Source organism: Camelus ferus, chromosome 21, assembly GCF_009834535.1.
Source record: "Camelus ferus isolate YT-003-E chromosome 21, BCGSAC_Cfer_1.0, whole genome shotgun sequence".
In the NCBI taxonomy this organism is placed as follows: domain Eukaryota; kingdom Metazoa; phylum Chordata; class Mammalia; order Artiodactyla; family Camelidae; genus Camelus; species Camelus ferus.
In genome coordinates this window covers 9981096-10006383 of record NC_045716.1, presented here as the reverse complement: position 1 = coordinate 10006383, position 25288 = coordinate 9981096, and the positions used below count along the sequence as shown (strand labels likewise).

The following is a 25288-nucleotide window of genomic DNA, read 5'->3' as shown; positions in this document are numbered from 1 at the left end:
GCTGAAGACACATGACAGGTGCAGGACATGATCTTAGACTCAGTTCTGTACTTGGGGTGGGGATGGTGGGATGCTGTAATGGTTGCTAGGGATGGTAGGTTACAACATTGTGTCAATATAACATTTACTGAAGATTATAGCATGGTTATGTAAGAGAATTTCCTTATTCTGAGGAAATGCATACAGAGATCTTTAGAGATAAATTACCTTTTGTAGGGAGGGAGGGAGGGCTGTGTGTGCTTGCCATGAGCAAATGGCAAATGTTGGAACCAATGGGTCATAATGTTAACAGTAGGTTCACATGGGTAAAGAGTTGGTGGATGTTCTTTGTACTATGTTGGCAGTTCTTCTGAAAATTTGAAATTACTTCCAAATAAAAAGTGGGGGAAAACGTTTGAGATTTCCTTTTTCTCTATGAAGGTGTTTAATCCACTCAAATTTCTTTGTCAGCTTATGTATACTCTGTGCCAATTTTGCTATTTTTCTAGAAACATCTATTCTTCTACATTTTCAAATATATGGTATATTTGGTTTGCAATATTCCAATTTTAAAAAATCTGTTTTGTCTGTTTATTTCATGCTTTTATAACATATTTTGTTAATTTGTGCCACCAACTCTCCTATATCAGTTTTGCCGGAGGTTTGCCTTTTTAATATTTTCTTCGAAGAACCAACTTTTGGTTTTCTTAGTCTTCTTTGCCTTTTGTTTTGTTTTCTGTTTCAGTGATTTCTGTCCTTACATACTTCCTTTTGTCTTTAGATTTACATTCTCTTATCTTTTAGAGTTGAAAGATTAGTTCTTTTGTTTTCAGTGTTTGACTCCAAGTATGTTCAGAAGGCTTAATTTTCTTGCTATTGTCTTATCTGCATCCCATTAATGTTGACCTGTAGTCTTCTGTAATAATTCATATGTTCTTTATTGTTTCCTCTTTAATCAGAGGATTATTCTGCTGCATAATTTTTCTTTCCAGGCTTTAGGATGTTGTTAGCTGTTGGAATCCTAAATGGCATTCAAATGTGATTTTTACAAGACATTTGATTACATCTACTCTGAAAGTTAATACCTTTCTATAAGACTAATGAATCCATGCCACATTGGTGGGGAGGAATTCACAAAAAAGGGTTTCCAGATTCTATTTTTTGAGTTTGTATGTGTGAGAGAGGGGTGGTGGGTGGGTGAGTTGAGGGGTCGGGGTGGTGGAGTTTATGGGGTGATGGGAAGAGGAATGAAAAGTGAATTTCTTTTCTGCTCTGTGCTACAAAGCAGTTCTCTTCAGAATCCTCATTTATTTAACAGATATTTATTAAGCGCCTAATGTTTCAAATTTTGACTTTGTAGGGAGGGTTTAAAGTAGCTAGGAATACAGAATTGATTCTCAAAGAGTTTAAGTCTGAAAGAGGATATACATGGCACAGAATTAACTTATGAGTGGGAAGTAAGAGAGTACTCATTCTGAACTGAGGGAGAGTGCCAGGGGCTCAGATTGCCATTTATCTTGATTTCTGGTGCTAACTTCCTAAAAGTCTTGAAACTCATTTCATCAGGTTTGGAATTTTCATGGTACAGTTTTTGGAAGTAGTATGGAATCAGACCCACTTAGTCATGCAACAAAGTTCCCTCAGCCATTATAATGTGATCCACTGATTCTTAATGACGGGGCATGCATATCTAATTCACCTGGTAAAACTTGTTGAAAGTAAGGACCCCATTATAGAGATTCATTCTTGTTCAGTAGAGTTGGAGTGGGTTTGGGGTTTTTCATTTTACTTTGGTGATTTAAAATTTCTTGACAATTATTAGTTAATGATCATTTTTATCTATTTTAGACTTTTTATTATAAGGAAAATTAAGGTTATCCTTACAGGTTCATCATTAATTAATATCTGTCCTTAAAAAGGGGCTCATGTTAGAGGTGTTTAAGCAATACTGTTAATAAAGCTATACTTAAAAGAAGAAATAGTGTAGATAAGTAAAGAATGTATTGCATATTAATGGTAAGTGTATTAGGGTTCTTCAGAAAAACAGAACCAATAAGATATATATATAAAATGAGGCACTGGATCACACAATTATGGAAAGTTTGAAGTCCCATAGTCTGCTGTCTGAAAGCTGGAAACCAGGGAAAGCCAGTGGTCTAATTCAGGCCAAGTCTGAAGTCCTTTTAACCAGTGGAGTTGAAGATACAAATCCTAGTCAAAGGGCAGGAGAAGATGAGATGTTTCAGCTCAAATAGTGAGACAGAAGGAAAAAGGGAAAATTCTTTCTTCTTCAGATTTTTGTTCAATTTAGGCCTTCGGAGGATTGGATGATGCCCACTCACTTGGGAGAGCAGTCTACTGAGTCCACTGATTCAAGTACTAATTTCATCAAAAACTCAGAACTTTGGTTAATGGGATTTGATTATGTGATAGTAAAAATAAGGATCATGAGATTTACTGTCTTTTGGCCATCTTCACGCTAACTGAATATTAGGGCTTACACACACATGCACATACATACACATGCAGAATTCTTGATGATAAAACTAATATGTGCTCATAGTAGAAATTCAGAAAGCATAGAGAGGAATAAAGAAAATAAAAGAGCATAACCACCAAAATTCCAAAGTCTACAGTTTTGAATATCTGAAATTTTTTGCTGTCCCAAATTTGTGTATATATCCCTCACACACATGTGTGCGCATACACACACACACACACACAGCTGAGAAACAATGCAAAAGTCTGCAAAAAAAGAAATGTTTAATAAATAATGCTGTATCTATATCAAATTTTGAATAGGCAACATATTCCTGTGGTTCAAAATTCAAAAGACATAGAGGATTCTAGAGTGAAAAATATCCATCTATTGTCCTGTCACCCAGCCACCCAGTTTTCTTCCCTGGAGGTAAACAATGTGGTGCTTTTTTTTTTCCTTTTTAATTCTTCCAGAGAAATTTATGCACATACAGATACCTTTAGTACACATATGGTAGCATAGCATACTGTCTATGTATCTATTAATATTATTATTACTTTAGTTTTAATTTTTATCAAAATATGCATTCATATCAAAAAGTCAGCTCTAAAAGGAATTTTTTGTTTGTTTTTATAAAGAAGCCTTTCTCTCCTCCCTCTTTCCCATTTTTCTTTTTCAAGGAAACCTCTCATCTCTTAGCTGATGAATTTTATATTTACCTGTTTGTCTCTAAAATAATTGCTTTAATGTCAAGTTTAGGTTATTTTACTGCAGATGATCAGATTCTCTAAACCACATGTTGGTAATAATATAGTTTTGTCATAATTTGGGTTAGATCAGTATATAGTGTTTATATTATACTACAGATGATATTCACAGCTGAGCCATGTAATGAAACATGATTCCTTTTCCTTTTCTGTTCTACTTTTCCTTTTTCTATTTGATTCATTTTGTTATATTTACTTGTTTTTCTATTTAATTATAAATTATCTTCCAGTTATAAATCTGTACTTGAGATTTTCAAAGACTCATCAGTTGTGCTATCAATTTCATCCTCCCAAAGAAGACTTTTCCAGAGCTTCTGATAACCTCCAGTTTAATATGATTGCCCTCTGGTCTTTGTGTACAGCTATCCTAGGAATTCTCTTTCCAGTCATCCCTTCCCCTCTCTTATCTCTCTACCATATTGTTGTAATTATTGTGGTTTCATAGTTGTCTAGTTCCTTCACATTACAATCTTCACTCTTCTTATTCTTTATATAGACTTTAAAGTCATTCTAATTTTTAAAGTCTCCTTGTTTGCCACTTCAGTAGTGGTTTTCAAATCTTTCATTTATATTATCTAGAACTGTGTAAAACTGAATTTTTTTCAAGTTAAGGAATTGTCAAATATTGTCACTTCCAAACAGTTCTATTAACGTAGAACATGTACTTGTATATGTATAGAACACTTCTTGCTAAGTTTATATTTAGTATTTTATTGTTGCTGTTATAAATGGGGACTTCTATTAGACCTTATAATTGGTAGTGATGATTTGAGTAGTCTGTTGATTTGTTTCTTAATTTTATACCTATGAGTATAATTTTATACTTGACTTCTTTGAATAGGTGTTTTAGTTTTCTACTTATGTAAACTCATCTGCGATTAATAATTTTACTGTCTCCTATTCCATTTTTACACATTTTTATCCTCATATTATGTAATATTGGTAATAATGGATGTTCTTGTCTTGTTTCAGATCTAAATAGGGGTATTTTTTGGTTTCTTCACCGAGTATGATGCTGGCTTTAGGCTTGTGTACTATGCATGTATGTTTCCCATGTTAAACTCTACCCATTACTATTTCATGGACTTAAAAAATTTTGGTGTTTATGTAAGTTTATCAGATGTCTTTCAGTGATTATGGAGATAGTCATAAGATTTTTTCCTTGATATTTTTGTATGGCAAACTAAATAAATAGATTTTATTATATTGAACCATTTTTGAATATCAGAGCTAAACTCTTGATCATAACAGTGGCTATGTTATATCTTTGGTATGTTACTAGAAACTTAACAGAAAAAGTTTATTTTATTTATTAAAGTTTTGTTTAATGTTTTCTTTACAAGTTTTATGTCTGATTTCATAAATATTAACCTATAGTATTTGTATGTGCTATTTCTGTTAATTTTTGTAATCACTGTTATGTTTCCTATAAAAAATAATCTGGAAGCTTTACTTTTATACTTTGAAATAGTTTAGGTAGGTTTAGAGTTAGCTGTTCTTAAATATTTGGTAGTATGTAAAATATTATTGTCATCTGGTGCTTTCTAACGAAGTTAGCTCTTTGACAACTTTCTTTGTTGCTTCTGTGATAATTATCAGATAGTCCTTTTGTGAAGTTTTTCTATTTTACCTTCATGAAATTCATAATGCCTTACTTGGAGTGTTGGTAACACTTTATATATTTTTTAGGGCATTAAATAAAAAATCTTTGTCTTCTGTATATATATCTCATCATTTAATTGTTAAGTTCGTAAAGGGCATTAGGGTAGGAACCATCTGTTTTTTGCCTCATATTCTAGTCCGTAGTATGGAATATGTTAGCTTAACAACTTTCGCTTTTTGTGTGTGTGTGTGTGTGGTGATGGTGATGGTGATGTTTTACAGGCTTCCCAGTTGGCATGTTTGTTGTAAAGAGAGTTCTTCAGCTTCATCTTACTACTCTCAAGATGATAATTGCGCACTAGAAAATGAAGATGTTCAATTCCAGAAAAAGGTACCTTAAATAAAGTTGACATTGTAATTTATGTAACTGCTTTCTAAAGTTTCCCCAAAACATTGGGAATAAGAGTAATTTCAAAAATACTACGACAATTTTTGGTGGAGGTTTGTAATTTTCCTTGGTATAATCTGAGGAGTTACTCAGTTAATTCTGAAATTAACCTAAGTCTGAGATATTTATATGTTTATTCTTATTACTTATATTTGGAATGTGGTAATATCCTTAGTCCTATAGTAAGGAGAAAAATAGTGCCTGTTCAGAGAACTAAAAACTAGAGCTCTCTTTTTAATGCTTTAACTAGTTAAAGGGTTTCTAAAGAAACCCTAGCCTTATAATTAAAAACTATTAGAAATGAGGATTGTAGAGAGAATAGTGGCCATGTACTTTGTTTAATATAATTGGGTGGAGTGAATAGACAGAGTCCAAAAAAACCTGATGGTCTCTAAATAATTTATTATTTTGTCATTTTAAATGATAAAAGGTGAGTATTGACGTTAGCTGGATTTCGCTTCCCGCCCCCCAATCAATGTACTTATTTTAAATTATAGAAGTCATTTATACTCACTATAAAATATTCATATTTACATCCCATTCCCTTCCCAAAGGAACCACAATTTGCTGTTTCTTGTGAAAACATTCAGACCATTTTCTGTGGGTACAGATATCCTCTGTACACAAATTAATATTTTAATTATTATTAAAATGTCATGTTATAAATATTATGCAAATTGTCTTCCCCAGTAATGTCTCATGGACACTTTGCATGTTGCTATATTCTTCTGAATAGCTACATTTTTATCCCATCATATGGATGTATCACAACTTATTAAACACTTCTTTTTTGACAGACTTTTGCATTGTTTCTCAGCGGTGCGTGTGCATGCATGTTTGTGTATACGTGTGTGTGTGAATGTACAAACTATAATTATACGCCTGGGGTTTTTTTGGAGGGGCATGATATTTAGAGTGGATTATTTAAATTTTTGAGTTATGCAGGATGTATTTCTGGGGTGGAGAACTTAAAACTTTGAAGACTTGCTAAATATCTCTCCAAAAAGGAGTGTAATTTTATGCTTTTATCCACAGTCTATAAGACTTAGAGCTAATCTCTTCTTTGATGAGAAGTCTGAAGGCTAAATGTTGTAAGATTGAATTTAAGCAAAGCATTAAGGAAGGGGGACACTTTCTTTCAGCAAACATTTGGGTACCTAGTTTGTACTCTACAGGTTTAGATAATGATGAATACAAACTTTGCTTTTATGAAACTTATAAGACAAAGTACCCAAAATTCTAACTTGAAAGTGAGTATCAAAAGAGAGATGACACAAAGAACTATATGTACATTCATTTATCAAGTATTTACTGAAGTCTTACTGTGTATCTAACACAGTGCTGGGTGGTAGGACTAAAGAGCTTATTAAGAAATCAAATGATGTTCTTGAACTCATGTAGTGTATATTTGAGGTGAAGTGGTAAGGAGGGTAATGCAGGAAGATCGACAATAATCATATAAGCAACTAAAAGTCATTAAAGTCACAATAAAGTGTTTTGTTTGTAAAGTATAGAGAGATGATCATTCATTTTGCTTCAGGACTATTTTATGAAATAATTTTATCAGTTGGCCTTTTCTCTTCCTTGCAATATAGGATGAAAGAGAGGGACCCATCAATGTTGAATTATCAGGAAAGGTGGGTTCAGACTCACCTGTTCCTCCAGAAGAATACAAATTAAAAGATGACTACGTTGTGAGTGTACAAGTAAGCTATGTTGCTTTGATTTTTAATGATAAGTCTTTTCAAGCCACTTAACAAAATAGAAAACCTCTGTTTGGTCACCATATTGTGTATTACTATTTTTTTCTTTTTGAAGTGCTATGCAACTAGCCTTAAAACTGTTCACCTGCTTAGAGTACTGATTTTGAGAAAATTTGGAATTACATATTTAATAATAAATGTGACTATTTTCTTTGTAGTATAAGTTTGGTTGTAAATCCTCCTTTCCTAGTTTACATTTTGCCTCACTAATAATGTATCTTGTCTCTTCAGATTTTCAAATGTCGGGGGAAATTTTTTCTCTATCTTAAAGAAAATATTTATATGTAGAGCACAGAGTATTTTGATATCATAATTTTATCACTTAGTATGGATTATGAATAATAGGTTGAATATGTTTTTTTCCTTTTTCTCTCATCTTACATCCTAAATATTATTTTTCATTTTGTACACCAGATTTTATGAAATATATTAAAAACTAGACCAGAATGTAAGCTGATCAGAATGCTGAAGCATCTGGAAAGCATTTAATATCAGGAATTACTGAAGGAACTGGGGATGTTTGATCTGGAGAAGAAGGACTAAGGAAAAACTAAATATCTCAAATATTAACAAAACCAAATTTTAGCTTAAAATGAGGGAGAATTCTCTTTAAAAAAATACAGCCAGAGTTATTTTATGAGTTAATTGGGTTATCTAAGGAGATATAGTTTTTTTTTTTTTAATTGGATTCTGAAAGACATTTGACAAAGGTTTGTATATAAGAGTAAAAGAAAAGTGATCTCCGTAGCTCTTCAATTATTAGGCCTGAGCAGTCCTGCCAGTGTTCATTTTCCTAAATTTTTATCATTGTGTCCTTTTGTTCAAATACTTTGAAGTGCTTACTGCATCTCATAGACCTGTGCTGTTCAGTACAGTAGCCACTAGCTACGTGTGGCTGCTGAGCACTGGAAATGTGGATAGTCCAAGTTAAGATTTGCTCTAAGTATAAGATACACATTTTGGAGACTTAGTAAAAGAAAAAAAAAGGTGTAAAATGTCTTAATAAGTTTTTTATAGTGAATGCATGTTGAAATGATAATGCAATATTTGATAATAACGTAATGGTTCTCTTCTCAAGGCCTCTAACATAAAATGCAAACCCATTTATATTCCTTTGCAAATTTTTCATTCCAGTGTAAATAATTTCCCAAATGATTGTGTTTTCTTTCTGCTCCCGTAGCTCTCCTTTTCTTCAGAGTCCTAGTTCTTCTAGTCCATAGTGGTCCTTAGTCTCTTCCTTGAACTGAGCATGAGTACCTCTCACTTGATATTCATTTAGTAAGCATTTAATGTCTCCTGTGTGCTTGATACTGTGTTAGACACTAGGAGCATGAAGATCAAGAAAACATAGTCCTTACTCAAGGGAAAGAGAAATAAATAAGGGCAGCTGAGGTGTTAATAGGTGCTTTGATTAAAGTCTGTACAGAGAACAGTGGAGGCATAAAGAAAGGGGAATGGCTAATTCTGTTTGGGGTTGGTTGTGGGGGAGGAAGTACTGATAGAGGTTTTTAAACATGGTAGATATTAAGTACATTTCAGATTGTGTTTTGGAGGAATGAATGGCCCAGAGCATACAGACCTTGAAGGAGCAGCAAAAATCGTGTATTGCTTTGTAATGTCACTTATACATGCCTAGTGGTGGTGTTTATTGATACACATTATCTTCTAAACTGCTCAGTGGCAAAACCTGTGTACTGTACTGTTTTATACGTTTACATAGGATTGATTTCTGTTTTGCTACTAGCATTAATTAATTATAGTAAGAGGGAAATAATTTGTAAGTCCTGATATAAAATAAGAGATAAGAAAGAAGAAAGACAAGCTCCTTTGTCCTAGTTTATGAAAAGTCATGAAAAATGTTGAAAGAAAGGATTTTTATAAAAGTACATTTTTAGTGAACATTATTTATATTGTTACTTTTGAGACCTGCTTTTTATAATATCCTGTTCAGCTAAAGAGATAGTTTATTAATCTCAACATTTAATATAATTGACTTTTTTATAAACAGAATACAGAATCAAGTAAGTTAAGTCCATCTGTGATTGAGACACTCCCTGCAGTGGATCTTCATGAAGAGTCTTCCAGTGTAGTTGTGAGCAGTGAAAACATTGAAAATATTTCCAGCTCATCTACCTCAGAGATCACTCCAATCTCAAAGCTTGAGTAAGTCATTGCAAAGAAAAAAACAAAAGTATCACCAGATAATAACAGAAAAATTTGTTTGATACTCAAATTTGAATTTTAGGCTATATAGCAGACCTAAGTAATAATGCCTGTGTTTTGTGTTTTTATTACTTTTTAGAGGTAATGATTTTATAATATAATGAGTGTTTATTCTGATGTGTAACTCAGTGAAGTTGATTATATCCCAGCTATGAAGTATCTACATCATATAGGGAAAGTAAGGTTCTTGTTTAAGAAACACAGTACTTACTTGAACAATCTTCCTTATAATTATCAAAAATTCAAATGCCAGATTATTATTTTTCATTAGATATTACTGTAGCAGTCCATTCATAGTTATGTCTTTGTATGAATAGCTAACTTTTTCAAACTTGATAATAAACATTGAGAATATTTAGGCTTAAGTTTTTCCTTAATTTAATATCTTTTATGTACTTCTAATTCCAGCAATACTACAAAGAGCAAAAAATTTCCTCCTCTAAATACTACATTAAACATTTTCCTTTATCAAATGAGTTAATTTATATAAAATATATAGGACAATATCTGGCACATAGTAAAAATATGTGTGTCAGTATCATTATTTTTATCATCACTACTATTTTTCTATCACAAGCACTTTTTAGATACTTGTTCTCAAGAATATAAGGGACTGGGTTTAACGAGTTGTACACGAAGATGTTACAGTTATCATTTAGAAGTTTGCCCTGGTAAGGGACGAAGAAACAGAAAATATGTTTAGAAATAATGATAGTGCCAAACAAGGCACTAACAGATTATATGATTTAAATCATTACATGATTTTAAATATTTGAATTCTTGAAAACTGTCTGCAGAACTGTAAAGCCTTCTTCTCTGGCTTTGATTTGTTTTCAGAATCACTATTATCACTTTTAATGTATGCTATTAAATTGTCAGATTGTCTTTTTTGTTTCTGTTTTTAGTGAAATAGAAAAATCTGGTACTATTCCTATAGCCAAGCCAAGCGAAACTGAGCAATCTGAAAGTGATTGTGATGTTGGTGAGGCTCTTGGTGCAAATGATCCGGTTGACCAGCCTTCCTTTGTCAGTCCACCTGAAAGGTTGGTGTGAGACATTGTCCTTTGTATGATTCTGTAATAAACAGCAGTGTCATGTTTGAGTAGACTTTGGTGCATGTGTAATTCCTCTTTATGATAGAAAGAAAGCTGATCCCTCTGTAGTCCTTTCTTGGTTTACTTTGTATTCATGTATGCTTATAATGGTTTAGATTGCATATATTTGTTCAGCTAACATTTGTTTACTTAATATGTCTTTTGGTTTCAAATAGCCTTGTTGGACAGCATATAGAAAATGTGTCATCTTCACATGGCAAAGGAAAAATAACAAAATCAGAATTTGAGTCAAAAGTTTCATCAGGTGATCAGGGTGGTGGTGATCCAAAATCTGCATTAAATGCTTCAGATAATTTAAAAAATGAGGTAGGTAAATAACTTGCACTATCTCCTACTTAATTATACAATGCATTTTTGTTATTAGCTAATCTTATAATTCGCTAACCATATTTGCCATAAAGTTAGGGAATCAGCAGTTAATGACGAATGTAGAATTGAGGTGAGCTGTGTTCCCTGAGAGCAAGTGGTTACTTCACGATACTATTGCCAGTGTACTGTTTATACATCAAGTTGTTCCAAGTATGAACTCTCTTTAGTTATGTTTAATTATAAATGGTTTTCTGCCACCATCAACTGTTTGATAACCAGATACATAAAGTCCTTATGCAAGAAATTTTTTAGAGTGCTATATAGAAGAATGTATGGTTGTTAAATTTAAGTATCTTCAGAATATAAGTTTAACTCAGTAATACAAGATTAAATTTAGGCTCTTCAACCAGAATTATTTTAAAGGGACATTTTTACCCTTTGTTATCTGTGGGCAAAATACAACTAGACTACCTTTTGCCTGTTACAGTGCTTTGCAAAGTAATTTTATTGTATGGTGTAGTTCTTCTATTTGTTGCTTAGAGGTGATGGTGATTGCTTTGCCTGGGCCTCAGAGAGTGAGTGTGTGTATGTTCTTTTTATTGTATTTCTTTTAGTATTTGGGCTTTACACTTAAGTATGTCAACTATATTAATTTTTATAAATATATGTTTATCTTCTCATTCAAACTAGATTTTTATTATTTAATTTTTAAATTTAATTAGTATAGTACTAGTTCTTTAATTTTACATTCTGCTGTGTATTTTTTAATAGCCACATATTTTATTTGGTAAGTTAGCTTCTCTGCAAAACACTCCAACATGGAGGTTGCATAGGAACCAACTTGCTAAGTCTTCCTAAAGAGAGATTATAGGTATCTATATTGGTGTTTATCACACTGATACACTAACTAGTATTAGTACTCAAAAACATGCCCTAGTATCGCAAATACATACTGTATGAGACTTGTGCTATTTACCAGAGTAAGCTGTCTAAAAAGATTTTGTACACTTCTCAAGGTACTGTTAATGAATACATTATGCATTGTTTTAGGAATACAAAAATAATTAAAAATGGAATAAATGTCCTTGCAGAAATTATTCCAATTAAGGAAGAAAATTATGAATTGAATTGTATGCCCTTCCCAATTACATTTCTTCTCTCCATTTCAGCTGTAACCACTGCCTTGACTTCGGTTTTTTTTACATTTTAGAGCATGTTTTAAAAGTGTTCCCAAATATTCATTGTTATAAATAATACATACTGTTATTCAACGTATTTTGAAACAATATAAAATAATATCATTCTTAAGTATCATTTTACTCAAGTTGTATTTGTGTTTTATCTATTCATTGTTTTCTCCGTTGTATTCCATTCTACCACAATTTATCCATTCTTCAATGAATGGATATTTGGATTATTTCTAATCTTTTGATGTTACAAACAGTGCTGCAGTAAGTATTCTTATGCACATTTTCTTATGTGTTTTCACTGATAATTTATACATAGGAATGGAATTATTGGGCCATAGATTGTGTACATCTGTTTAATATTGCTAAGTGTTAAACTCCCTTTAGCAGTTCACTAAAATGTCCGATGGCTCAACAGACTGTCACACTCTACCCTCCATCAGATTGATATAACTTATTTAGTATCTTTAGTTTTCATTTGTATTCCCTGATTACACTGAGAGTAAGCATTTTGTGTTTTTCTCTTTGCTCAATTTATTGTTCCTTCCCCACTCTCTCCCATTAGTGATTTCTAGGCAGTCTTCATAATTGGTGATAATCTTTTATTGGCTAAATGTGTTGCAGATATTTATGTCGGTAGCTTATTGAACCATGTAGTTCACGGGTCTTTTGATACATTTAATTTTTTTCTTCTAATTTTATTGAGATAAAACTGACATACAGCACCATATAAGCTTAAGATGTGCAGTATAATGATTTGACTTACATGCATCATGAAATATCTACCACAAATTTAGTGAATATCACCATCTCATGTAGATATAAAATGCAAGAAAGAAAAAAAATTTTTCTTACGATGAAACTCTTAGGATTTATTCTTAATAACATCCATATATAACATACAATGTTAATTATATTTCTCATGTTGTACATTACGACCATAGTACTTACTTGTAACCGAAAGTTTGAACTTTTTGACCACCTTCATCCAGTTCCCCCTCCCTTCATCCTTGCCTCTGATAACCAGAAATCTGATTTCTTTCTATGATTTTGTTTCCCTGTTTGTTTGTTTTTGAAGTATAATTGACTCACAACCCTATGTTAGTTCCGGTGCACAGCATAGTAATTCAATTTTCTACACATTGCAAACTGGTCACCACAATAAGTCTGTTTACCATCTGTTATCATACAAAGATATTACAATGTTATTAACTATATTCCTCATGCTATAATTCATACCTCAGACTCATTCATTTTCTAACTGGAAATTTGTACCTTTTCATCTCCCTCAGCTCTCTTTCTTCCTTCTGCCCCTTCCCCTCTGGCAACCACCTGTTTGTTCTCTGTACCAGTGAGTCATTTTCCATTTTGTTAAGTGTGTTCAATTGTTTTGTTTTTCAGTTTGCACATATAAATGAAATTGTGTGGTATTTGTCCTTCTCTTTCTGACTTATTTCATTTAGCATAATATTTCCTAAGTCCATCCATGTTGTCACAAATGACAAGATTTCATTCTTTTTCATGGCCAAGTAATAGTCCATTACATATCACATCTTCTTTATCTATTCATTTACAGATGGGGACTTAGGTTGCTTCCATATCTTGCCTGTTGCGAATAATGCTGCTGTGAACTTAGGGGAGTGTACATCTTTTCGAATTAGTGTTTTTGTTTTCTTTGGAAAAATACCCAGAAGTAAAATTGCTGGATCATATGGTAGTTCTACTTAAACATTTTTGAGGAAACGTCATACTGTTTCCCATAGTGGCTGCAACAATTTACATTCCAGAGAAAAGTGCATGAAGATTCTGTTTAATTTTTAATTTTAATCTAGCCAAATGTGTCAGCCTTTCAAAAACTGATTCATTCTTTCCTCATCTTGTTGAATCCTTTTATAGCCTGAATCATGAAGATGTTTTCCTATATTTTCTTTAAAGCTTTGCTTTTCACACTTAGATTTAAATCCACCTCAAAATTTTTATGTAAATAGTATTTCTTGTTAAGGTTTTGTAGAAACAATATACTACATCTAAAATTAGTTAGCTTCCTTTAATGTATATATTATTTTAATGTAGATTTTAAGGTGGATGCACTACAATTATAGAATTTATTAATTTGTACAGTTTTTGTATGGGTAATTGTTGGCTTAGGACATAATACAGTTTTGTTTTTTTTTACACCTCATGCTAATATTGCTAACATGTGAAGGGATTCATCCTGTGGTGCTTAGATAGAAGACTTCAATTCTTTCAAGAAAAACTCAGCTTTTAAGTAAACCGAAACTTTTCTTTTTATGTTTTTTTCCCTCAAAATCCTATCATTCGTTATAAAGTTGGACTTTAATTTCAGAAATATTTGTATTTACTATTAGAATTTATTATTGTCTTCACTGTATTCTTTGAAATCTGAAATCTGTTTATTTTTGGCATTTCTTTCAGAGTTCTGATTATACAAAACCAGGAGAAATTGACCCTACATCTGTAACAAACCCTAAAGACCCAGAAGATATACCAACATTCGATGAATGGAAGAAGAAAGTTATGGAAGTAGAAAAGGAAAAAAGTAAGGAAGTACTGGGTTTTTGTTTTTTTTTAAGGACTGGTTTAAATATGCATTTCTCATTTTAATTGGTAAAATAAAATAAAACTTTTGAAAACTTATTTCAGGGTGAAACTTACCAAGTGGCTTTTGACTACCCACATGCAATTTACCTGTGTATAATTGTATACTATCTTAATCCTAATTAAAATCCATTATTGTAAATTATTAAACGAGGCTAGAATAAAGTAGGCAGTGATTTTCATCTCAGTTTATATGAGGAAGTTGAGACATGGAAAGTTCTTAGTCATAAAGCTTTAAACTGTGAGTAGAATTGGACTAAAGTATTAAACTTTCTTTTTGTTGTTGTAAAGTAAGTCTCAGGGTTAAAAGTTATTACTGGGGTTAGAGATAGAAGGATAGCATTCATCCTTAATAGAATAAAATGTTTATGCAAACAGTTTTGATTCTTAGGAGTAAGCTTCACATTGTGAATCCACATTACTTGATGTATGTAATTTTTGTAGATAATTTGTCTATTAGGGATATTTTAAAGCTGTTGTGAAGCATTTTGAATTTTTTGCAGGTTTTTAAAATACTCGCTTAAGCATTAAAACCTGTTCTCTAGATGCAGCCTGTTGATCCTGAGATTTTTGCTGTGGGTATTTTCAATCATAATCATCGTATATATATATGTTCATAATAAGGTTTGTCTGCAGGTCAGTCAATGCATCCATCTTCTAATGGAGGTCTCCATGCCACAAAAAAGGTCCAGAAAAATCGAAATAATTATGCTTCAGTAGAATGTGGTGCCAAAATTTTGGCTGCTAACCCGGAAGCCAAGGTACTTAAGTGTAAAATTCTTCTATACTTATGTGAAACTAGTGAGTTTATTAAATATAAGCAGTGGTTTTCTGGGAACTGTATTTTAACATGAGCTCTTTTCCTAATTCACTAGTAAGTGCAGGATTATGCTTTTAAACACATTTTCTTGCATGGATTCTTAGTATATTGGTTGATACATCACACCCTGTTTTTTCTTTTTAAGACTTGATTTTTTTTTTAGAGCAGTTGTTGGTTCACAGTTCACAGTAAAATTGAGAGGAAAGGTTCAGAGATTTCTCTTGTATACCCTCTGTCCTCCCACGCGTTAGCCTCCTCCATTGTCAGCATCCCTCACCAAAGTGGTGCGTTTGTTTCAGTTGATGAATTTATAGTGACATACTGTTATCACTTGAAGTTTATAGTGAGTTCACTATAGTTCATATTAGAGTTCACTCTTGTACATTCTGTGGATTTGGACAAATGTATAATGAATGACATGTATCCACTATTACAGTATCTACAAAGTATTTTTACTGCCCTAAAAATCTTCTGGGCTCTACCTATTCACTTGTTCCTCCCCACAACTTTTGGCATCCACTGACATTTTTACTATCTCCATAGTTTTACCTTTCCCAGGATGTCATATAGTTGTAATCATACCATATGTAACCTTTTCAGATTGGCTTCTTTCACTTAGTAATAGGCATTTAAGTTTCATCCATGTCTTTTCATGGCTTGCTAGCTCATTTCTTTTTAGTGCTGAATAAAATCCTATTGTTTGAATGTATCAGTTTATTTATTCACTACTGAAGGGCATGTACTCTGTTTTTAAACTTTTAAAATCTCTGTGGAATTTTAAAAAAGGAATACCTTAATAGAAAAATCATTTTTCCTCTGTAGGAACAGACATTTAATTTTAAATGTTTTGTTATAAGGCTAACTTAGCACACTATGGACGTTACTGGTAAATCTTAGGCGCTTTCGTGCTTTCTTCCCAAATGAATGTTTCAGAGTCTTAGGTATATTTTAAGATCTAAAAATATAGAAAACCTAGAAAGCTTGAGAGTTGAAATAAATATTTTTTTCTTAAGTAATTTTTTCCCTTCCCCCTTTTTACAATAGAGCACATCTGCTATTCTTATAGAAAATATGGATCTTTATATGTTGAATCCTTGCAGCACTAAAATTTGGTAAGTAATAAAAAATTTAAAAATGCGCACTCTGTATATGTATGTATTACATTAAGCTTTTATGTTGGGGTTAGATTGATTTTTTTCATATAGTCACTTAATAAGCATTTATGATAGGATTGGTACTGGTCTTGTACTTACCTTGGGTCCTGGGATACAAACTTGAAGACAAAAAATGGTTTCCCTTTAAGGATGTCACACAACAAAATTGACAGATCTAGTTAAACAATTATCAAATAGTATAAACAGTATTGCTGAAAAGATACAGGAACAGAGGTGAGATGTAACTGCAAAATAGAATGAGAAACAGCTTGCTAGAAGAAATAATTCATGAGCTGAATCTTGAAGGATGAATTCCTTGAATTCATAGGAAGTCACAGATGAGGGAGGCAGAGGTATTCAAGGACTGTAAGAGTAAGGGGACGGTGCTAAAAGGAGCATATTTCTTCTGGGCAACTATAAGTAGAAGCAACCTGAAGAGGTTATTTTAGTGATGACAGGAATAGAGGTACAATTAGAGTAATAATCATGGAAGATAAGACAAGAGAGTCAGGTAAGCAATGAGCAGGCCATTCAGTGCTATGTATACCCAGCTTAAAAGCTTTTTAAGTTTATCTTAAATACTGTGGAGGGTAGTGTTTGTTTTAAGTAAGCTAATGACATGATCTCACTGGCATTTTAGGAAGGCTTGTCCTGAAAAGATGACTTGGAAGCAGGGAAACCAGTTAGGAACCTGTCGTCATAGCTCAGGCAAGAAATGAGGGCTTTAAGTCATTGGCAGTTTGGATACAGAAGAGAGGGGAATGTGAAAGATCTATATAGCAGATAAAATTGACAGTTCTTGATTAGCAATTGGATTTTAAGAAGAGAGAGGCTTCTGGGAAATCTCCCAGGATTTTTGCTTCGTTACTTGAATCTGTGATTCTGTCATTAACTAAGGATATAGTAGGCAAAGGAACTGATTTATGGGAGAAATGTATGATGTACCAACAGTTTTATTAGATTACTTGATTTTGTTGCTCAAAAACAGCTGTTTTAAAAAAGAATTGAGGTAAATCACCATCATATTGATCGACTAATATAAATATATGCTTTAATTTAAAGAGAAATTCTTTAAATTTTAGAGATAATACTTATTCTTTTCTACTTTTGGCTTTCATTCCTTTTGTTAATATGCATATTTAAGTTCAGTTTGAAAATTAACACCAAACTATTTAAGGGCATTAAGGGATAATATTGAAAAACTTAATTTTTCCATGTGCCCACTTGGTCTGTAAATTGAATTTGAGGAAATGGTTATCAGAGATCATAATCAAAATGTTATTTTGGGGGTTTTTGTTTGTAAAAGCCCTTACAGTCAGTAACAACTCAATTTTTATGCTCCAAAATTTTGTATTTCAAGCAAAAACATGCTGGGATGAAGTTATACAAAGCATTTTGTTTTCTTCTGGTTTACAGAATAAGTGCTCATAGCTACCCATTTGTATTTTAATGTTTCTGCAGACAGCATGTATTTGTGTATGTGTTTACTGTATATTTTACTTTCTGCTCATCTGTTTATGTGTCTTTTGATTGTATAATTAAAGAACCTCAGAACACCTTTAACTGATTTTACCTGATTTGAGTTGGTTGACCCATGTAACATGTCTTAAGACCACACAGTCCCACTGTAGCTTTATAATTCTTAATATCTGGTAGAATAAGTTTATACCTCATCTTCAGAGTATCTTTACTATTCTTATCCCTTTGTTTTTTTTTTAAATATTAGAATCATCTTGTTGAGTTCTAAAAAAAAATCATACTGGCATTTTTATTGGAATTGTATCAAATCTTAGGTGAATTTCAGGATAATTGACATTTTAGGATTTTCAGTCATATTGGTTCATTTGTTAGTTTGTCCATTTGTTCATTTATTCACTTATTTCTTCCTTCCTTCTTTCCTTCATTCTTTTGAAATTTATCGAGCACTTGTTACATGATGTTGCTGGTACTAAAAATGACATTGTTTCCCAAATTAGGCTGACATCTCTGCTGCTTTGGAGCTTTTATTCTAGAAAGATATGAATCCCTAATCACTAATGAGATTAAATATATTTTCATGTACCAGTTTTTTCTTTTCTCTGAGATTCTTGTCTTTTCCTATATTTTCTGTTGATATATTAGTTTTTTTTTTTCTTATTGTTTAGTAGGAGTCTAGATAGGACTTAGCAGTATATTTTAAAGAATGGTTGCAATGTGATAGTTTGTCTTTACTCTGGATAGGACATATAAATTATATATGTTGCAGATATTTCTCCAGTTTGTGAATTGCCCTTTCAACTTCTTAAGTGTGTTTTGGTGGATAGAAACTTCTATTATTTTTATTTTTGCTTTTATTTCCTTTATTTTAGGAAATGGATTAAAAAAATATTGCTGCAATTTATATCAGAGAGTGTTCCACTTATATTTTCCCCTAGAAGTTTTATATTATGTTTTTCCATTTAGGTGTTAAATCCATTTTGAGTTTATTTTTGTATATTGTGTTAGAGAATGTTCTAATTTCATTCCTTTCCATGTAGCTGTCTGGTTTTCCTAGCACCATATATTGAAGAGACTTTCTTTTCTCCATTGTATATTCTTGCCTCCTTTGTTGTAGATTAATTGGCCATAACTGCATGGGTTTATTTCTGGGCTCTCTGTCCTGTTCCATTGACCTATGTGTCTTTTTTTGGTGCCAGTACCATAATGTTCTGATGACTGTAGCTTTGTAATATAGTCTGAAGTCAGGGAGCATGATTCCTTCAGCTCTGTTCCTCTCTTCCTCAAGATTGTTTTGGCTATTCAGAGTCTTCCGTGTTCCCATACAAATTTTAAAAGTATTTCTTCTAGTTCTATGGAAAATGCCATTGGTATTTTGATGGAGATTGCATTTAATCTGTAGATTGCCTTGGGTAGTATGGTCATATCATCTAAACTTTGATACATGGTATTTTATCAAACTACTCTTACGTTTAGATTACTTCACTGAGCTTTTAAAGTTCCTGACCTATAAATAATTAAGAGAAGTATGTTGAAATTGCATTTGTCAGCTTTTATATGTAGTTCTGTTAATTTGCATACAGTGTTCTCTGCTCCTAGGAAACATAAAAGATGAGGCGGAAAGATGAAAGAGCATTTTAAAATCAACTTTCATTATATATGTACTAATATTTTATGTATTATAGGTCTATTTATTAGTTTTATACAGAGTTTAGAATTGTGAAATCTTTTTGGTGAATTGACTTTTTATACCTGGTAATACATTTGCCTGAAAGCTTATTTTAACTGATAGTAATATAGCTCCTGTCTTCTTAGAAATTGAAAATATTGTATGCAAAAAAGGAGGTAGGGGAGAATTAGCTTTTTCTTACTAAAACTCTTTTAGATGTATATTCTCCATTTTAAATAAAAAGCAAAGTTTGAATCTGATTTTCTTTAGTTCCTCTCCTCAGGGTGTTGTGGAAATGGACAGTGTTTAGGCTTTAGAGCCAGGTAGATGTGTGTTTTGACTTTTAGCTTTACTATTTATTGGCTAAATGGCTATTAGTTAGGGCTTTTGACTCTGCTGCTTTAACAGAGACCAAATAACCATGATTTAAATAAGATAGATATTTAACTTTCTCTGACATAAAAACTCACGTTGGTGCAAGGGTGTAACAGAGAACGATTAAAGGACCCACACAACTTCTGTCATGTTTTTTGCCACCCCTATTATGTTGTCCCTGTGTGCATTGCTGAGATGATTTATTCCAACCACATCCTTATTCTAGCCTGTAAGGTGGGAGAAAGCAGATGGAGAGGTAGCAGCTTCCTTGTAAAAACCTGACCTAGAAGTTGCACTGGACACTTCTCACATCCCATCACTAAGAACTAAGTTACGTGCCGAAACAGGGGAACACAATTTTTGATGGGTGGCCATATACCCAGCTACAACTTTGAAGGGGGCACGTTCTGTTCCTAAAAAGGCAAAGGGAAAAATGTGAAGTAACCAATTATTGATTTTTGAATGATTCTGTAAAATGGAGATAATATCCTCTGCAGTTTGGTTGTAAGAATTAAATCAAAGGATGGATATAAATCATGTAACAGGGTATCTGACCCTAGAGTAAGTGTTCAACAAATGTTTGCTTCATGAGCTTTTCTCTGAATCCTGGCTTTTCTTACTATTTCCTGGAACTGTGTTCTGTTGCTTTCCAAAATTAACACAATATGTTAATTTTAATGCTTTTGATTTATTTAGCATTTAATTGTCAGTGTATATACTCTCATTTGATATAGTCTATTAAAGTATTGATTAGAGTGCTGGATGTCATGAGTATTTCTTTTCTCCAAATGCCATACTATATGCAGCTTTATTTTACACCATACTTTAATTTTTTCCTAAACAGCAGTATTTTGTGGCATCATTTCATATCCATAAATGTATATACCAAGTATTTTTTTTCACACACAAACCCATAATAACCCCTTTTTTCCTCCCCTACCTCTCTTGCCCCTCGCCCCTTCCCTCTCCCCACTGGTAACCACCAGTTTGTTCTCTGTATCTGTGAGTCTGCTTCTCTTTTTGTTTTATTTACTAGTTTGTTGTATTTTGAAAACAGCTTTATTGGGGTGTAATTGACATACAATAAGCAACATCTCAAAGTGTACAATTTGGTAAGTTTTGATGTTTATATATCTAGGAAACGATCACCACAATATAGATAATGAACATATCCATCTCCCCTCAAAATTTCCTCATGCCCCTTTGTATTTTTCCCTCCCAACCCTCACCCCCAGAGCAGTTAGAGATCTGTTTTCTATCATTATACTTTAGTTTATATTTTCTAGTTTTTTATATAAGTGAAATGTACAGTTTCTGATGCCATTTTTAATAGCTGTTTGGTATTTCATTGTCTAGGTGGAAATATAATTTGTTAATCAATCCTCCATGCTAAACATTTAGGTTGGCTTTTTTCCCCCCTGCTCTTATAAACTTTACTTTGCTATATCAAGATGTATATATAAGGATGATCATTTGGAACCATGTGTTCTTAGATTAAATTTCTGAAAGTATTTTGCTGAATTAAAGGCTGTGATACCTTTGAGACAATATGGCCAAACTGCCCTTTAGTCAGATTACACTCTTACTAGCTGTTCTTAGTCAAGTCATTACTTCTCTAAGAATGAGCTTTGTCATTAAAAATAAAGCTTTGTCTTTTAAAAAAATATTGTAGGACAAAATCAGTATCTTGTTTTATTTTCCCCACTAATGATATGCTTGAGAATTATACTTAGGGTGTTCCTTATGTATATATAACTACGGCTACAAATCCTCTTCCTTACATTTTTAGTGAGTAACTTAATGGAACTGTAGTTTACGTAAGCTGTTAATGTCATGTTTAATATGAACTGTTATTTTGATGGTTTATCTGAATAATTGCCCTGTGTTCTTTTTAAAGGTTTGTTATTGAACTCTGTGAACCAATTCAAGTAAAACAGTTTGATATTGCAAATTATGAATTATTTTCTTCTACTCCTAAAGACTTTCTGGTTTCTATCAGTGACAGGTAAATCCCAAAGCTGCTTTGTATAGTTTATGTTTGATCTCCAGAATACATTTTTAAAAATGGGTCACATTTTAAAACTTTAATTATTTTATCTTTTATTTTAATCAGTGTGTATCAATGTGTAAGAACAGTAATACTACTGCTGTAAGGTAGGTATTTATTAATCAGTTTACCTTTATTAAGTTATGTGGTGCTTATAACAACCCTCTGATATTGTTCCCTTATGAGATGAGGAAACAGACAAGGGAGATTAAGCAGTTTGCCTAGGTCACATGACTTGTGAGTTGGAGAACCAAGATTCAAAAGTAGATCTGTATGACTTTAAAGTCCTTACTTTTAATTATTATGTTCTATGGCTTCCAAACATTTCTTTAAAAAGTTATTAAAAACATGAGTATTTCATTTTGTATCATGAGATAAATTTTTGTAAAAGTATATTTAAAAAAAACCCTGTTTTGTGTGTGTGTTGTTATAAAAGAAAGAAGTAACGTTGTAAGGAATCTGGTGGAGAACCTCAATCCTATCAACCAAAGATAACTCTCTTAGCATTTTAATATATTCCTTCAGTCTTTTCTACATATTTATATAATTCTACCAGAAAATCAGTTTTTAATGTTTTATCTTGAAAATATCCTTTTGTGTTTTAAACAACTCATTTTTAATGAGTACTTGAAGTTTTCCCCCCAGTGGAGGTGTTTATTCATTCCATAAATACTTTTTGAGTACCCACAATGTATCATGAGGATGCTGTTATTTGTTTAACTGTTCTTTTGTCGTTGATTATTTGGGGTTTTTTGTCGTGTTTCTTCCCCACCCCACACTTAGCATTGCATATATACAGTTTTTAAAATCAGTTCTCAAGACTGTTGAGAATTTCATTCGTTTTTCTTTCACTAACCTTGCTTAGATCACTTCCTTTCCTCCAAGCTGTAATTTTCTTGTATGTCAAATGGACATGTTCAGCTTTGACAGGTAAACTGTATTTTTTTTAAATATGGTAAGAGAGCTCTCATTACTTTGAGGGATTCTAAAATGCTGTAGTAAGCAAAAATAATAGTTTTGGGCTTTTATATTAGATTTCCTTTTTAAAGGAGGAACAGCTATGTAAAATCTGTGAAATCCAAATATGATAGTAAAGGATTTTTTCTGTTTCTCTTTCCGTCAGTACTTATACTTATACTTTATATTACCATACTTATCGGTACACGAAGAATAGTACCTCATACTTTCAGAACAATCTCTTGGCTACTTTCTGTTTTAAAGCCTCTAGTTTACTTGGAAGCTCTCCCAAACCCCAAGAAGTGGTCCTGGACCTACTTTTATCTTTGCCCTGTCTTGGCTTCTATTTGATAATGGTGTGATTTTTCAAGGTAGTCTTTCCTCATAAGGAGGAACCTGTCAAGAGTTTAGTTGGAAAAGAAAATGTATTTGTTCAACTCAGTACTTATATTTGAACTATGTTAAGTGAGTCTGTTCACCTGGAGAGGAAAAAAAAATGCACAGGGTCTCTTTTGAAAATGTGATGGAACCTCTCTACACGTGGTTTATGATTTTTTTAAAAAAGAATATTTTTATTTTCTATTTCCTAGATACCCCACAAATAAGTGGATTAAGCTGGGTACTTTCCATGGTAGAGATGAGAGGAATGTTCAGAGTTTCCCTTTAGATGAACAGATGTATGCAAAATATGTGAAGGTAATGTTTACATATACAGAACAATGTTCTATAATGAAAACATACCTATTATTCGTACTTTGTACCTCACCTCACTTGTTTAGAAATCAGAAAAATTAAGAGGAAATTTACTGCAGTATTTCTTTTAATAAAAAAAAAATTCTTACTTGAATATATTACTTAATGGGACAAATTAATACATTCCATTCTGTGTAACTGGAAACCTAGGCCAGTTTTTTGATATCTGTGGCTTTGATGAAATTCTAAGTTGTAACTCTTAAATATTTTTGGAATCTTGATATAAAATGTCATCTTCATAATATTATATATCTTTCTATTTTAAAACCCAAATTATGTTCAGTGACTGGAGTCTTTAAAGCAGATCTAATTTCTTAACTTACTAGATTCTGATTCTTAGGTCATTTCCATTTTAATATCCATTTATTTGTCATTATAGCTTTTTCCTTTTGTATATTCAGGTGAAATATTGTATGTCCAAATAACAATTTGAAATAAAGTAAAAATTAAACCACTTAAATTCAGTATTCCTGCTGCTTTCTCTACCATTGTAGAGGTAGAAATTATCTACCAAACTGGAATTATCACTCTAGAATTGGATTTAGACTAAATATGAGAGTTTCCTACTCCTCTCATTTCCTCCTTTTTTTCTTTAAAATAATAGCTGTACCTTAAAGTACAACTGTGTTAATAATACGGTCTTTTGGAATGACAGCAGCTCTAATTTTCTTTCTAGTCTCTTCTTCTTTAAATGTGAAAACTTACAGCTACCTAATTGTCTCTTGTTGATTTTACTGTCTTGTGTCTTTTTAAAGCATGTATTAAATTGGCTTCTGTAAATGGGTAAACTTGTAGTATTCCTAGTCTCAGTATAAAAATGCTAACTTAAAAAAATACAGTTGATATTCTCAGGTAATAATTCAGCAGTGTTCAGAAAAATGAAGGTGCATTTTCATTTTCCTTTAAAGTGGATACTGGAACAATTGTTTAATGACCTTTTTATATAGCACAGTTTCTATACCATGGTGAGGAAAAAAATGTTAAAAATAATTTGGCAGATGATACACTTGTACCTAATTTTACAATTAAGACAACTCACATGTTATGAAATAGTTCAAAGAACCATTCTTTATACCATCAACTTAGTTAATAATGGAAGAACATTTCATTGGTGATATAAAAAATCCTGTATAAAACTCCTTACTTTTTCTTTTTTATGATGGGAGACCATAGAACATTTTGATGATTGGTTTTCTTAAAAAAAAAAAAAGAAAACCAACCGACTTTGGTAGAATTAAGTCTAAAAGAAAAAAAAAATTACTTCTTATTCTCATTTTATAGTGATAAATGTTATATAAATTTACTTGGGTTTTCCTTATCACAAAAGAACTAAACCCAAATTTACAAACCACTTTTCAATAGCTTATATTTTACAAGTGGATTGATAAATATCTTCTAGTTATGTAAGTTATATTTGAAATAACATAGCATACCCCCAAAATTTATGCTTTCCCTAAAATAATCAGTTTATAATATTGTGCAAGAATAAATATCATTTCATATTATGCTAATCTTTTTATCAATATATATTTATAAATACATGTAG

The 25288-nt window shown here is 32.1% G+C and overlaps 1 protein-coding gene across 4 annotated transcripts in view; it reads left to right on the top strand.

Annotated features, from left to right (window-relative positions):
* Positions 1-25288, top strand: part of SUCO (SUN domain containing ossification factor) — an 84274-nt gene that overhangs the window by 22282 nt on the left and 36704 nt on the right. For 2 of the 4 annotated variants that reach the window (XR_004313875.1, XM_032463721.1), the window contains 10 exons: positions 5110-5218; positions 6871-6981; positions 9047-9201; positions 10167-10304; positions 10532-10682; positions 14309-14432; positions 15128-15252; positions 16356-16423; positions 21883-21990; positions 23580-23685. Coding sequence is in view for 3 of the 4 variants with exons in the window: in XM_032463721.1 (XP_032319612.1) it covers positions 5110-5218; positions 6871-6981; positions 9047-9201; positions 10167-10304; positions 10532-10682; positions 14309-14432; positions 15128-15252; positions 16356-16423; positions 21883-21990; positions 23580-23685 (1195 nt within the window). In the remaining variant the exon portion in view is untranslated. Of the gene's footprint in view, positions 1-5109; positions 5219-6870; positions 6982-9046; positions 9202-10166; positions 10305-10531; positions 10683-14308; positions 14433-15127; positions 15253-16355; positions 16424-21877; positions 21991-22098; positions 22140-23579; positions 23686-25288 lie in introns of those variants that run through there. The other 2 variants (XM_032463723.1, XM_014561770.2) reach the window with 1 other exon arrangement.